At 33.7% G+C, this 16,483-nt stretch overlaps 1 protein-coding gene across 1 annotated transcript in view; it reads right to left on the bottom strand.

Moving 5' to 3' along the window:
• The window catches only part of HGSNAT (heparan-alpha-glucosaminide N-acetyltransferase), a 44,830-nt gene that overhangs the window by 18,305 nt on the left and 10,042 nt on the right, over positions 1-16,483 (bottom strand). The window contains exons 2-10 of the mRNA XM_051975630.1: positions 16,329-16,450; positions 10,727-10,857; positions 10,416-10,516; positions 9,428-9,497; positions 5,125-5,194; positions 4,389-4,498; positions 3,076-3,152; positions 2,186-2,216; positions 1,017-1,177 (exon numbers count right to left, since the gene is read on the bottom strand). Coding sequence (XP_051831590.1) covers positions 1,017-1,177; positions 2,186-2,216; positions 3,076-3,152; positions 4,389-4,498; positions 5,125-5,194; positions 9,428-9,497; positions 10,416-10,516; positions 10,727-10,857; positions 16,329-16,450 — 873 coding nt within the window. The remainder of the gene's footprint in view (positions 1-1,016; positions 1,178-2,185; positions 2,217-3,075; positions 3,153-4,388; positions 4,499-5,124; positions 5,195-9,427; positions 9,498-10,415; positions 10,517-10,726; positions 10,858-16,328; positions 16,451-16,483) is intronic.

Below are 16,483 nucleotides of genomic sequence, written 5' to 3'. Positions count from 1 at the left end.
ATAAATAATAGCATTAAATTGGATCAAGAGGCATGATTCCTTAAAGGCATCTCAACCACCAAGCAAGAAATGAAGATGAATTGTTTAGTCTTATCTAACTCCTCTTGGCAAAGATACTAGAATGGTTTCTCGTTTTCTTTTCCAGATCATTTTACAGGTAAACAAACTGAGGTAAACAGGGTGAAATGACATGTCCAGGTCACACAGTTAGTACGTATCTGAAGCTGGATTTGAAATAGATCTTCCCAGTGTTTTAGTCATAGAACCACCTACCTGAATTTGTGGGTCAGCAACAAAAAACCTTCATTATGAAAATTACTGAAACTAAGGTAACTATGGGGTATAATGGAAAGAATACTAAAGAGTTAAAATACTTGGGTTCTAGTACCTACTTTTAAAAGATTACCCATTACCTATTCTTATGTACAGTATCTTGCATGTAACTATTTACATGTTGTATGTTGTCTCTTCCATTAGAACACAAACTCCTTCAGAGCAAAGACTATTTCATTGATGTCTTTATATCTTCAGCACTGAGCAACTCACTCTTTTTCTTTGTTTCTGTATTTTATTCATGTATGTGTTTTGTATGTGCATGTTTGTACACATGCATGTGTGTTTATATTTATGTATAGAGCTTTGTGTGTATACACATACACATATATGCACAAATATATATGTATGTGTGTCTACAGATATATGTGTAGAAACACAGATACTGTCATTGTCTAGATATGAAATCTCACAGTCCCCTAATCTCTCCGTATCGCAATTGTAAAACAAAGAGTTTTTGATGCCCCCATTTCCATCTCTCTGATATTCCATGACTATCCAAAAAAGCTCCTTTTCCTAAACTAAAAAGTATAATGGGAAATAAATGCATTCTTATTAATTCACTCTTCATGCTGATAAGCATTTGAAATTAATTAAACATCTTCCCTTTACATAATACTATTTAATTTTCACCTTACAACTTGTGTATTCAGTTTTTTAACAGAAGTAAAACAATTACTCACAGGGGCCAAGGCAATAATTAGGATTCACAATGAAGATTCCAATCACACAGAGTAGAAGACTCCTCCACAGGATTTTTCCCAGCAGCTTCCATTTGGAACATCCTCGTCGCAGCATGGAGCTCAGGGAGAGGGCAATGGAAGAACCCATAATAAACACAAACCTGAAAAAAAAAAAAAGAAGAATTGGTTAACAATAGGTGACAAAGAAGGTACCCACTATTGGGACTTTTTTTATTCCTGAAAGGCTATCCTCCAAATTCTGCTACAAAAGCACATTTGTGAACACTACCAGAAATCCCCAAGGACTGACTATTCGAGCAGTTTAGAAACAAAATAAAATGATAGGAATTCAAAAGATTTGCCCCTAAAACTCTCTGAAATAGAAACAGAAAACTTGTATTCACCTTTCCTAAATTCATCCTTGGCTCCTGAACCAGGTAAAAGGGGAGATAATTGTTTCTTTCCAACTACAAGCCAAAGTAGCTACCTGAAATCTGGATCAATGCAATGACTCTTCATGGTCCAGAAGACTAACAAGGAAACCACAACTCACTCTTCAATAGAAAAGTTATGACTGAAAATGCAGAATGAGACATATATTCTTGGAGACAGCCAATGGGGGGGATTTGTTTTGCTTGATTATGGATATCTGTTATAAGGATTTAGTTTTTCTGTTTTCCTTTTTCCAAAAAAAAGAACAGACAAATGCTTGCTAATTTTTTTTATATTAATTTTTTTTTAAAATAGAGTTCTTAGGAACCCTATTGAACCACACCTTTTTATTTTCTAACTAAACTTCCTTGATACTTAAAACAAATAGAACCCAGAAAGCTAACTGAACTTCTTAGAGAAATTTTATGTTATATAATGTGATTTATAATACTGTTAATAATTATATTATATATTTTGATTAAGATATTATTTTTCTTGGCTTCCTTTGGCTTCTTTCATGAAGCAACAATGTTCTGAGCAATAAATAATTAGGTAATCCCTAAATACAAGGACTGTTTATAGTTTACATGGAATTTGATATCACACAAACTCTAGAAGCAAAAAACTCATGCTACAAACCTCATGAATGGCCTTAGAACAAAGCTCTGATATAATCTGGATAGAAATGCTCTTGGATATTAGAGTAGGTGGGGAGGGAAAAGGCACTGCCAACTTACCATGGAAACACCAGGTCTGCTAGAGTCAAACCTAAAGAACAATACAACAACAGTAAGGAAAACAGGCTCTGACATGAGCATCCTTTCTAATTCTGAAGGTGAATGTAGAATCTTCTATCTGGGCTTTAAAGAAAAGGTGTCAGACCAACTAGCTCCTTCCTACTCTGGATCTTTGACCCTTTGACCCACAGAGTACTATGCAAATGAACAAATCCTCCACAGATGAAAGAAATGTGAAAACCTCATTCCACATTTTTTGAAGAAAACTCCACTGAAAAAAAATCTTTTGTTATGTCTATGAGTCAAAAGCATTTATTGTGAGCATCTACTGTGAGAAAGCAATGATCCAGAAACAAGGAAATAGAGCACTGAAAAGGGAAGAATATCATTTTAAAGCAATGTCCGAAGGGCTAACCCTAATCACTGAACTTCTAAATTAGGTCACACGAGAATTATTCAGAGTAACACAGAAAGTTCCTAGCACTTTAATAAAGGTGACAACTTGGAAGTTAAGATGTTGTTAAAATACAACACTGAAGAGTACAAGGATTTATAACAAAGACAGACATAGAATATGGCAAAAACAATAAAAGGCCAAATTGTTGTCATTTCCCTACAGTCTCAAAAGCCATTTTATCAAGAAACACCTATAAACGCTATTAGTTCTTATTGCTGGACCTTGTTTATGGGCCCATGGCCTGCTAGAGGAGATGTAAAATCTCAAAATACAACTGACTTCAGTGGACTAACCATCTTTAAGATAAACAACATAAAGGAGGAAGGTCATGAAACTTTGCTTCCATGCCCTTCAAGTTGGGACAGAAGACTTTGTTCTTCATATTTCTCAAAAGCTGACTGAAATAGGCAAAACTAACTAACAGATACTTTACCATTCCAGCTCTCATGTTTGAAGAACCAGTATTTTCCTCCTCCATAATTCACGAAAACCATGATGATGAGAGCAATCCTAAAAGAAGCAAGAAAATACAAAGAATGCAGAGTCCACATACCAAGATAGTGTGGAAGACTTAACACATAAACATTTTATACCCACAAAGAGAATTCTTATTTAACAGCTTCTCAGCATCCCAGCATCAGTGGTGTCTGGCATAGAACAGGGTCTTGTTGGCTGACTGACTTGTACAAATGGGGTTTATGGGTAAGAAGTTAGATTGCCTGATAATTTTTACCTATTAGACTAGATTACTTGAAAGTATTCTTTTACCCATATTGTTCGGAGCTGTGACAGATCAGAGGGAATTTAGAGTGGTGCTAATATATTACTGGAAAAAGAAAACGGTACCTCTAAGGATAAAAGCTTGCTAATTAGACTTTGATGTGTTCTGAAGCCATTCTTCAGAACTCTTAGTATATAACTTACTTTTACCATAAAGTTCTATGTTCCCTTGTGGCAATTATCTTTTCTTGAAGGATGATGGAACAGAAAGGGAAAAGGATATGGATATAATAAAAGACAATGAAGGAAGCATCTGGGTTGTCTTGAAAGATGTCGAATTTTCATTTAAAAACAACAATGTTGTTTAAGTATCTATAATGTGCAAATTTTGTTATAGTCGTTCAATTGTTTCAGTCATGTCCTACTCTTCATGATCCCATTTAGGGTTTTCTTGACAAAAATACTGGAATAGTTTGTAATTTCCTTCTCCATCTTATTTTATAGATGAAGAAGCTGAGGTAAACAGAGTTAAATGACTCGGTCTGGATCACACTGTTTGTTACTAAGTGTCCAAGGCTATTTAATTAGAACTCAAGAAAATGAATCTTTCCTGCCTCTGGGCCTGGCCACTCCATCCTCTGCACCACCTAGAAGACCAAAATAGAATCTTGGTGGAAGTAGGGATAGCACAAAAACACAAAAAAACTGTAATACTGATTGGATTATGGCAAATATAAAAGAGGAGACTAAGTATTATAAAATGTTTAAGGGAGGAGAAAATGAGAGGAATCAGGAAATATTTCACAGAAGAGATGGCATCAGAGCTGAGTCTTCAAGGATGGGTAAGATTTAACAGGCTGAAATGACAAAGAATATATGTCAGGTATGGGGGATACCAGGATCCAAACAAGGTGATCAATCACATCATACTAAATACCTTCCATCATACTCAAGAGTTTCTAAAGGGCACAAGATTCTGTTTATGAGACAAATGAGAAACAAAATTCTGAGGGAATTTCTACATACCCTCTAAATGTATCTAGAGAGCGAAGGCGATACACTGGAGGGGTCAGTCTCCATGCTTCAACTTGCAGGTCACTACTATAAGACTCTGCTCTGGTTGGAGATCCCAGCTCCTTCAGCAAGGAAAAAAAAAAACCAAAAATGTGTTCATTACTTGATCTTAAGGTTCAGATTTTAACCTCACTTGATTTTGTGCTGTTTTTCCTAAGCTTGTCCATGGGACACATGAAAGACATAGCCACCGAGAACAGGTCTGAAATAAATTCAGACAGAATGTTGCAAAGGGAGCTAGAAAGAACACTATGTCAGCGCAACAAGTGAGACAGACATATTTAGGTATCCTTCAAAGACCTATTATCTAATGGTTATGAACTACCCCTCCATAACTTCTCATCAGCTTCAAGTTACTACAGCAAAAACAAAAGTTTCTGAGTATATTAAGTCTGGTTCTCAGCTTCTCTCTCTCTCTCTCTCTCTCTCTCTCTCTCTCTCTCTCTCTCTCTCTCTCACAGATCCTAGACTTAAAAACTGTCCCCACTTGGCAGGTTCTGATTACACAGCCATTGAGAACACAGGCTCACTTGCATTCAATGAGGAAACATGGTGGAGTTAGGCAACTATGTGACAAATAGGGATAAGAACTATTAAACGAGAAGCAACAATTATTACATTTGGGAGAAAAAAATTCTAAATCTTGTAGAAGATAAAGATCCTAAATTGGGGCATTCCGATTACTCACAGAATTAATGAGACGATCAGTTTCTCTGGGATTCATTTTTTTATACAGCCAATTCCGAACAGGATCAAGTCTGTAAATTATTAAGAATCTGTTAGCATTCTTTTCCTTAAATGATTTCCTTAAAATGATATCCTTTGCTAAATTAATTCATAATAAGACAGCACAAGACAGTTAGAGCTGATAATTCTGCTTTAAAATGAAGAAATCTTTCATAAAAGTCCTTGAATTTACTTGTAAAAAAAAAAAAGAAAGAAACTCATGCTTCCCATAAGCATTCATGTTCTGCACAAATTTTGCTGAAATCTTTGTTTAATCAATGTAAGGTTTTCAAATGTATTTTCTTTCATAAATCATCTCTCTACTTCTATTTAACATCATTTTATGGAAAAGAGTTAAATAGATCTTAATAAATAATTAAAAGAAATTATTAAAATGACTCTGAGGTTCCATTTTACAAAAACCTTCAGATGGAGAAAGATAAACAAAAAATAAAAACGGTAACTGATCAAGGTCTATGGGAAGAAAGGCAAAATAATGTACTGTTAGTGGAGCTGTATGTGAACTGGTTCAAGCACACTGGAAAGAAATTTGGAATTATGTCCTCCCCACCAAAGTTACTAAAATATACTTGCCCCTTTATGCACATATCCCCAGAGAGATCAAATTCAGAAGAATGACTCACATATACAATATATTAATCGTAGTCACAAAAAAATGGAAACTAAGTGGATTTCCAATACTTGAAGAATGTCTGAGAATATTATGGTAGATGAGTGTAATTAATGTAAGAATTTATATAAAAATGACAGAGTTGGAGAAACCTGAGATTTATATAAAGAGATATACTAAAGATATAGAAGGAAATATAGCCAATGTGTTGATTTGTTTTGGCTGACCATATTAATTACAAAGGAAGGTTTTTATTTGAGGATTGAGGAACTAAAAGTTGGGAAGAGAGAATATTGGTAGTTTGTGATAAAAAAAAAAAAGGAACAGAAATAAAAGTCAATAAAACATTCAAAAACCACAAAAGGGAGCAGAATGAAGTTCAGAAGAATACACAAAAGCAGGACATCTTTGTTACTCTCATTAAATTTAAGATACTCTTTGTTCAGTGAGAAATGATGAGCAGGATGCTCTCAGAAAAACCTAGAAAGTCCTCCATCAACTCAAGCAAAGTGAAATGCACAGTGTGCAAAGTAATAGGAATATTGTGAGATGATCAGCTATGAATGACTTTGCTACTCTTAGCAATACAATGATCCACAACTACTCTGAAGGACTTATGATGAAAAATGCTATTTATACTCGGAGAAAGAATTGATTGTATCTGAATTCACACTGCTGCATAATCTCTTTCTCTCTTTATTTTTTACTTTATTTTTCTTAAAGTTTTTTTTAAGGGGGAGATTTATATTTTCTTTCACAACATGATTTATGGAAATGTTTTGTATAACTTCATATATGATTTCTTAATGGGGGCTGGAGGTGGAATAAGAAAAAATCTAGAACACAATTTTTTTTAAAAAACTAATATAAAAATTGTTTTAAATGTAACTGGGGAAAAAATTAAAATATTTTTTAAAAATTAATACAATCAAAACATTGAAGTTCAGTCTCGAATACAATCTTCTTTTTCTCTTTGTATATTAAAACGTTCATGTCTGTCAACAGTTGTCAAGCCCATAATTTTAAAAAGGAGAAATTAGGATGTTAAAACAACAATTTATCTGATTCTCTCTTAAACAAAGAAAAACATCCATTCCCCAAAAGTAAATAGTCACAGGAGGAAGAGAGAAAAGTTGAGTGGGTGATTCCTTACTGAGGGGAATTAAGGCCTATTTGATAATAACAGTAGAGATCAGGTATCTTTCCAAATCATACATCTAAGACTTAACAGAGAATTTCCCAAGACTTGTCAAAACTGCTATCTACTCCCAACTTCTGGCTCCATGTTCCCTCCATGATTCTATTTGAGAGTTAAATCATAAATGGACTATATGACAAAAAGGCCTTTATTGTCCACTAAAAAATGATGAAAGAAGGAGTATTTATCCTGTCACCTATTCACAAATCACAAAAAATCAAATTCTTGTTCAAAGAGAAGATCATTCCTACAAAGAGGTGAGGTCACAGGGCCACAGGTACCTTCAAAGTCACCTAGTCCAAACCTCTCATTCATACATGAAGAAAAGGAAGTCCAGAATGTTAACTGATCTACCAAAAGTTATGCGGCTATTAAATGACTGACCACTTAAGAATCTGAACTAAGCCTATTGGATCTGAATTCTAGTACCCTATCACACAACATTGCCTTATTCTACAGTGACCTTCTTGTAGTCATCTGTCTCTTTAAAAAGCACAGTTCACCCTAAATGTTCTAAGGGGTAAGAGAGCTAATCTTCCTTGATATATATTCATTTAAAGGCATACTGGAAAGACAAATTTTATATTGAAGGGAGGAATATAATGCTAAAATGCTAGGGTTTTTATTATAATTTTTTCTGGATTTATCCTTTGACCCTTTTGCATAGTATCTTGGTTCACACAAATGTACTATGAAAATAAAATGAACTTAATGATAATATTTTATTATATCTTATTATTATAACTATTATTATAGTATATTATTATAGTATTATTATTATTATTATAGTATCATACCTTATGATCACAAAGCAATTTACATACACCAAAACAAAAAATATATATTAGGATGATTTTTACATTACAAAAACACTTATGACTTTTTAAACAATAACAAATGCTAAGTGTGTTTTATATGTAAGAATATAATTTACCATAAAATTTCCATAAGTTATAACTATTTATTGCATTTCTATATTTTTTGGTTATTTCCTCTTCATCTTTTCCCATGTTCTCCTATTCCTTCACAAAATCATATAAAAACTGTTATTCTTCTACATTATCATAGGACAAAAATTATAATTTGCTCTTCTTTGAAACATTTCTAGGCTATTTGACATTTTTATGGATTAAAGGCTTCAGTGTACCTGAGAGTTACTAGATTTCTGTTATACTAAATCTGGTCTCCAGTTCTGACAAAATAAGGTCAATACTTGTGAGACAAAAATTCTATTTGGAATTTAGGCAAAATTGTTATGCCATGGTCTCTTTAAACTGTTCTACTTCAGTTTCCCTGCACTAGTTTCCCTAATTGTCCTGACTGAGTTTTCCTAATTGTTCTGCCTCAGTCTCCTTAACTGTTTTGCCTCAATCCTCTTAGTTGTAAAACCCCTCTCTGGTCCATTAAGACTGAGAACCATTTGCTCTAAGGTTATAAATTGTCAATGTAACAAGATGAGGGGGAGATCAGACTTCCTGGCTCCTAACTCCTTCTGCCCTCAAGAATTTATGACACTACCCCTCTAAAATATTTCAAAAGATAACCTCATTGACATCTTTACTTCTGTTTATTCAGACGTCCTGACTCTGGCTTCCAGTTCCCCCCCATCCTGCTAGAACCAAATTTATGGTCCTGAAACTTCCCACTCTCATTGTTCTGACTCCAACCCTGCCTTGGTCTATCCCTGTAGCTGAGCCATGTGACTATATATGTCATTGAGAACTCATTTTCGTCACTGAATACTTTGAGACAAGAGTCCTGTCCAGTTAATTATACTCTCCAATTAATAAAATACTAAAACTCTCTAATCTCTATCTTTCCTCAGTTTCTCCAGCATTTTATAAAGCTTCTTTTCAACTTGGAAGAAATAGTACTTATGAAAATTCCAAGCAAAATGATTCAAGTTTTGATTACCCTGCTTCTCTTTTTCCCTTTTCTTCTCTTCTGATTTTTTCTCAAGACCATTCCTTCTATTCTTATCCCTTCTCAAGATATTTTCTGATCCCTTCCAGAAGTGTAACATAAAATCAAAATAACTAGGAAAGAGCCAAAAATAAAGTACTGAACTATGGAATGGTGATAGCAGAGAAAATGTGGGTGGGGAAGCTTCATATCATAGAAGAATGGTGATTTAAATATTTAGGTTTTCGTGGGTTTTTTTTTTCAAGCCTGAGAATCATCTCCTAAAATTCCCAGAGATTACCACAGCTCTGTAAAAAGTATAATGACTTCTGTTAGGAACTAACTCTAAGCAAGGGGTATCAAGGTTTTTGTTGTTGTTGGAGGTTTTTTTCTCATACTTTGAAGGAAAGGTGTCATGGTAAAAGAGAAGAATTACAAAGGAGTGAAAATAAGCCTTTAGAAATACACAAAATATTCCAAGACCCATTTTTTCCAAATCTCTACTTTATCCCACCCCCACCAATTTCTACTTACTTCACAAAGAAATTTCCTACGGATGAGGAAATGATGATTGCTATGTAAATAAGGAATGCAATGTAGATAGCTATATGAAGAAAAAGAAGAATATCATCACAAATAATGTCAACATTATAAATAGTCACATCATTGTAATCCATAAAATTACTTTTAAATTATAAGAGACATAAATCATTGTTGAAAAAACTGCAAGACAAAATATTACTGGAGAGGAACCCCATGTTTCTCTGCTAACTTTCCTATATGCAATGGAGAAAAACAAAAGGCATTAAAAAGGAGAAATCTACTTATTAATAATGCTTCCTAACTCCACAATTTACTTACTTGAAATGCAACTCAAGCAAAAAATGTGTTTGGATGACAAATTCTACATCCAGAATTGTCAGAAAATGAAAGATTCTGGATGGCCTCATATGAAATGAACTCTTTAACCTAATCCTAAAGCAACATAAAGTTTTTTCTTTCATTTAATGCTCCTATTTCTAAATTTTTATCCTTAACCTTTCTGTTCTGTTTATGCTAACTTTGGTAACTAATATTATTCCATTCATTTTTCACTAAAAATCTGAAATAGCAACAACAACAAAAATCTTAATAACAATAGCTAACATTGATGGAACACTTTAGGATTTTAAAGTACTTTACCTATAGTATGTCTTTTGATATTCACAACAATCCTGGGATAAGTGGTATTATCACCCCTAATTTACAAATTAGGAAACTGAAGCTAAGGGCTATTAAGTCATTTGCCCAGAGTAAGTTAAGAGCTAGTAAATAATTGAAGGAAAAGTTGATCCTGACCTTCCTCAATCCAAATACAATACTCTATCCACCATTTATGTTGGTTCAAATGCTCTGAGATGAGCTCTATAATTTGAGTTTTAAATTATCCAAAACATTTTGTGTGCTACCACTCTTTCCAAGCAGCACCCCAAAAGTGAAAACAATTTCAGGCTGAGTTAAATAATCAACAATGGGTACATACGAAAGTTGCTGTTGACTGGATTTTCATTGATGATTATGTCACAGGACATCTGGTTTACTCTGAGAGAATAGTTTCCAAATTCTCCAAAAGCATAATGTATCCTGCAAAGAATTGGAAAAAAATAACAATTTTTTTTTTAATTTTAGAAACAGTTGGAATTTGAAAGATATGTTCATTGCTGAGGAGTATGACTGCTGGAGACCAAGAACAATATGGAGATGCGTTTTGAAAGGAAAGGAACAAGGTATGAGGAGGGTGGAGAGAAAATGTAGATTTTATTTAGATAGGTCAACATCAAAGAAGGTACAGACCGGCAAATCTCTTTCTTTTCCAAGGTATCATTTAGAAGCAGGGTGACAGGGTGCTGAGTGCTCACTGCTACTGCTGCAATGCTAGGGTGTCCAAGACGCACTGGAACGGACACCAGAAACTGATACAAGCACTACAAAAATAGAAGCACAAGAAGGAAGGGGATTGGGGATTTTTAAAGTTTGCTGTTTTTTTTTTTTAATAAGTTTTTAGTGATGTCTTCTTACATCAAAGGTATCTCACGTATCCCTCCTTCTCCCCTTCCCAAAGAATCATCCATGGACAAACAGTATTTTTTAGAGCTCACCTGATCAATACATTTAAAACAATCTGACAACATGTGCAAAGTGTTTAACACCTGCAGAGATCCCATCTCCACAAAAGGGTGGATTAGTGTCATCTTCTATCTCTTCATTCAAATCTGGTTGGATATTTAAAATGTTGCTACAATTCACTTTTAAATTTTTGGCATGTTGTTCTTTCAACGACATTGTTGTAATTATTGTGCATTTTCTTGGCTCTGCTTACTTTGTATCATCAGTTCATAGAGACTTGCCAATGCTTCTCTGTATAACACACATCTTTCTTACAGCACAGAAATATTCTATTACACTTATGTACCACAATTTGTTTAGTTATTCCCCAATTGATGGGCATCTACTTTGTTTTCAATTCTTAATTATTTTACTCATATTTAACATATCAGATTGCTTGCTGTTTTGGGGAGGGGAAGAGAAGAAAGAGGAGGAGAAAAAATTGGAACACAAAGTTTTACAAAAATGAATGTTGAAAACTATCTTTAAAGACATTCAGAAAAATAAAATACTATTTAAAAATTCTTAATGCTCACAAAAGGGGTTACTATGAATATTTTGGAATGTATGGAGAATTTCTTCTTATTGATGGTTTCCCTCAGAATAAATCTAATTATAGTCTCTGATTCAAAGGATATGGACATTTTATTTACTTTATTTGCATAATTACAAATTGCTTTTCAAAATTTCATCAGTGTATCTATCACAATCCCTCCAACACTATTTCCAATTTTTGCCAATTTGCAGAGTGTACAATGATTTATATTTTTCTTGTTGTTATTGATTTGGAATATTCATTCATATGACTTAAAATAATTGACAATTCTTCTTCTGGAAAATATTTCTTCATACTTTTAATTACATATATGTGTGTATATGTGTGTGATTAATCATACACACATATACTTAAAGGACTTTAACATCAAACTAAAAAGGATCCTGATATGAATTTCATCCACCAGGTCTTGTTTTTAATCTAAGTGTTTACAATGAACAGATACAATGTTATTTGTTGAATTTTCTTCCACTATCCCCAGCCATATATAGTTACTTACACATTTTAAAATATAGAAGTATTTTATTTTCCATACAAATAATTTTTACTTAAAATTAAAGCAAGATTAGAAATACAAAAATAAGACATTACTATAAAGTGACCAGAAGTAGATTATATGATTTGGAATTTGGATGAAACTCTTCCCAAAGGAGATTGAATTGAAGGAAAAGTTGATCCCGGCCTTCCTCAATCCAAATACAATACTCTACCCAGAGAAATAACACTCATTCCACCAAGTCTTAGTGTTACTTATTAAGTTAAATTTTCCTTTACATTAGGATCATTGGTTTATGCTTGCATTTTTGTTTTTCTTCCCGGGTTATTTATACCTTCTGAATTCAATTCTCTCTGTGCAACAAGAAAACTGTTCGGTTCTGCACACATATATTGTATCCAGGATATACTGTAACCTATTCAACATGTAAAGGACTGCTTGCCATCTGGGGGAGGGGGTGGAGGGAGAGAGGGGAAAAATCAGAACAGAAGTGAATGCAAGGGATAATGCTGTAAAAAATTACCCTGGCATGAGTTCTATCAATAAAAAGTTATTAAAAAAAAAAAAAAGATCATTGGTTTATCTTATTTATTACCCCTACTTAGTGCATTTTTTTCCTGAGACAACTGGGGTTAAGTGTGTCTGAAACTAGATTTGAACTCAAGTCCTGCTGACTTCAGAGCTGATGCTCTATCCACTAACCACTTAGCTGCCCCCTTACTTAGTGCATTTAAAAAAAATATACAATGCCATGGCCTTATTACTGTCTTTCTCTTCCGTGTCCCCTATTCTGTCCTCAGTAAGTAATTCTCAGTATATTTTATTTCTATATTTTGTCTACTCTTTATGGTATCTTGCTTGGTAATTCCCTCTTTCCCTCTCTTCCTTTTCATTTTAAAGTCTTTTTCATTAGATTTGCAAATTTCAGGCAAATCTATCATTACTAGTACATTAGATTTATTTCATCTCTGGCAAGGAGACTGTCATTCTTGCATTTTAAGCCCCAAACTAAAAATTCAAATCACTTTCTTAAATTCCATGTACTTAACCAACTATATGTTCTCTTCCTAGTTCTGCCTTTCTCTTCTGAAGGCCTTGAAACAATACTTAAGGATTTCATTTTCATCCTCTGAATTTTATAACTTTTAGTAATATGTCCAGATTCCTCTTGGCAGTATCTTTTGTGCCCAGATTAACACAAAAAGTAGGTAGCACTTATCACATTTGACAAGTCTTGAGAAATCCTTTATTATGTCTTGGATATGTGACCTGGGGAATGGAGGGCAGCGAAAATAGATGTCTACTATTGTTACCAGGTCAACTAGTAGTTTGCACTATTTCTTCCTCTTCCTCTTCTGCTCTTCCTGTGCCCCTTACTGGCCGATTTTTTATTTCAGAGCCTTTATGTATCCACATTATCATTCCTTGGGAAATAGCCTTCCTCTTCAGAATATCTGTTCTGCTCTGGTAATAAATAAGATAAACCAATGATCCTAATGTAAAGAGGAAAATTTAACTTAATAAGTAACGCTAAGACATGGTGGAATGAGATTCATGACTAGAATCTGGGAGAATGCACCTTATTCAAAAGAAACAATCTAGAGTCAAAAAGGGGTAGAATCACTATGAGGACAGATTGACGTACCCAGGTGAGAGAAAAATAGGGCAGCCAAAATAATGAAGTTTTAAGAGCATTTATTACTGGCCAGGACTGATTCCCCCAACACCAAGACTGGAGGGGTCAATAATAAGTGGCCTCAGGACCACATATTTATAGAAAGAAGAGAGAGAGAGACATCAAAATGTTTGTCATAATAAAAGGAATTTCTATTCCAAATAGGAGGCAAAAAGTTATCATTCTAAGGGGGTCATTCCCAGACCGCAATAAGCAGTATTTCTTTAAGCTTATCAGGTTGTCAAGGTCTCGGGTTTGTCAGGACAGCACTTCTGGGTTGTTAAAAATACCATCTGCATTAGGGAGTGAAGAACTAGTAACAAACTTCTAACTACAAAGATTTAAGATTATGTTTCTCACGGTCCCATTTGGGGTGCTTTTCCACTTCAGGATAAGACAATAATAACTTATAACAGAGAAAACACTGAGCTGTTCCATTCCTCGTTTCTTCTGACAAAGAGAATGACCTTTGGACTAGAAAGAACTATACAAAAAGTACAATTTGTATAAAAAGTAGTTAATAGGCAATCAATGCCTTAGATAAGTAAGAAAACAGTAAAAAAAAAAAAAAAAAAAAAATCTGGTTGCCCTTGAAAAGTTCAAGTCAAATAATTGACCCAACTACATCATAAACTACATCATAAAAATGGAAAGAACTAGCAGATATGACTGCTAAGGCATCAGCAGTGATCTCTGAAAGAAAGGGAAGAACTTGAGACACATTACAGGACTGGAGAAGGGCAAATATCCCAATTTCTCAAAGATTAAAAAGATGGACTATAAAACAGGCCACTGAGTTTGATTTTTGATTCCCCAAAAACTTCTAACATAAATCAAAAGTATGATTAGTGAATACTAAAAAAGGAAGCAGTAATCAATCCAGTATGACTTTATCAAGAGCAAGTCCAGTCATGCCAGTTTAACCTTATTTCCTTTTCTGACAATTTCTCTAGCCTGATAATGAAGAATAATGCTACTTTGCCTAGATTCTATCAAAGCATTTAATGAAGTATCTTACGCTTTTCTTCTGGAAAAGATATAGAAATATGAAACAGAAAAAATACTACATAGGAAGATTTAGAAATTATTGAATGGCCATAAACAAAGAATGGTCATTAATTAGGGTATCAATGGCAATTTGAAAGGAAGTCTCCCAGAGACCTATACCTGGCCTTGTGTGTTAAATATTATCACCACAGACTTGGATATGGCAATCTAGCAATCAGTCAGTAAGCATTCATTAAGTGCCAGGAGCTGAGGATACAAAGAACAAAAATGGATTTCCATCACATTTATACATCATAATTTGTTCAGCTATTGCCAACTTATGGACACCTCTTACATTTCTATTTCTTTGCCACCACAAAAAAAGATTGCCATAAATATTTTTGCATATGTGCGTCCCTTTAATCTTATTTTGATCTCTTTGGGGTACAGATCTAGTAGCAGTATTACTTGATCAGAGGATATACACTAATTAATAACTTTTAAACCATATTTTATGTTTTCCAGAAAGCTGGTGGAATCAGTTCATGGTCCCACCAACAGTATATTAGTGTATCTTATTTTCCCAGAGCTCCTCCAGTATTTATTTTCTTTTCTGTCAATTTTGCCATCCTGATGAGTAGACCCTCAAGAGTTGTTTAAATTTGCATTTTTCTAATTATTTGCTGGTATTTATATTTTTCTCACATGGCTATTGATAGCTTAGATTTATTTTTATCTGAAAACTATTTATTCATATCTTTTGACTGTTTATCAATCAGGAAATGGCTCACATTCTTTAAAATTTTAATTAGTTCACTATATACCTTAAAAATGAGACATTATCAAAAATGAGAAACTTGCTACAAAGATTTTTTTTCATATTTCCTGCTTCTCTTCTCATTTTTAGCTACACAGGTTTTGTTGGTGGAAAAACTTTTTAATTTTATATAATCAAAGCTGTTTTATCTCATGCAAACCTATCTCTTTGTTGGTCATAAATTCTTCCACTATCCATAAATCTAAATGGTAATCCCTATGTTCTTCTAATTTCCAAATCATGTACCCATTTGACGCTTATCTTGATGAACTGTATAAGATGTTGGTCTGTACCTACTTTCCACCAGACAACTTCCCAGTTTTCCAAATAGTTTTGGTCATATAGTGAGTTCTTTCCCAATAGATAAAATCCTCAGGTTTATCCAAAAAACTAGGCTACTGTGCTCATTTGTTTCTATATGCTGTGTACTTGATCTGTTCTACTGATCAACTCCTTTACTTCTTATTCACTCCCAATTTTTTTTTTGCTGATTATAGTTTTGTAGTACAGTTTGCATTGTGATAGTTCTGGGCACCAACTACAAGGCAACATTTGAATTCAAGTATTCCTGACTTCAAAATCTAATATTCTTTCTACTGTACCACAATGCTTTTCTTTAAAAAAAAAAAAAAAAAAAGAAAGAAAGAAAGAAAAAGAATTACATGGATCTAACAAGCATTGGGAATTAGAATACATTTGTCTAAAATAAAATAAAAAAAATTTAAATGCTTACTTGAAAAAAAAAAAGAATATGCTTACTTGATAACAGTGGTCGGAAAGCCAGTAGACATTCAAATCTCCATCTCCATGATGAAGTTCATAGTGGATAATTAATAATGCCTGATCCATCTTCAACTCAGGGAACTTTCTTTTGTTTACATCTGGTGCCAATTAAGATGCAAAAGGAAAGAAAA

Source organism: Antechinus flavipes, chromosome 2 (assembly GCF_016432865.1).
Source record: "Antechinus flavipes isolate AdamAnt ecotype Samford, QLD, Australia chromosome 2, AdamAnt_v2, whole genome shotgun sequence".
NCBI classification, from domain to species: Eukaryota; Metazoa; Chordata; class Mammalia; order Dasyuromorphia; family Dasyuridae; genus Antechinus; species Antechinus flavipes.
The sequence above is the reverse complement of the archived record's forward strand: the minus strand, read 5'-3'. Positions and strand labels throughout refer to the sequence as shown.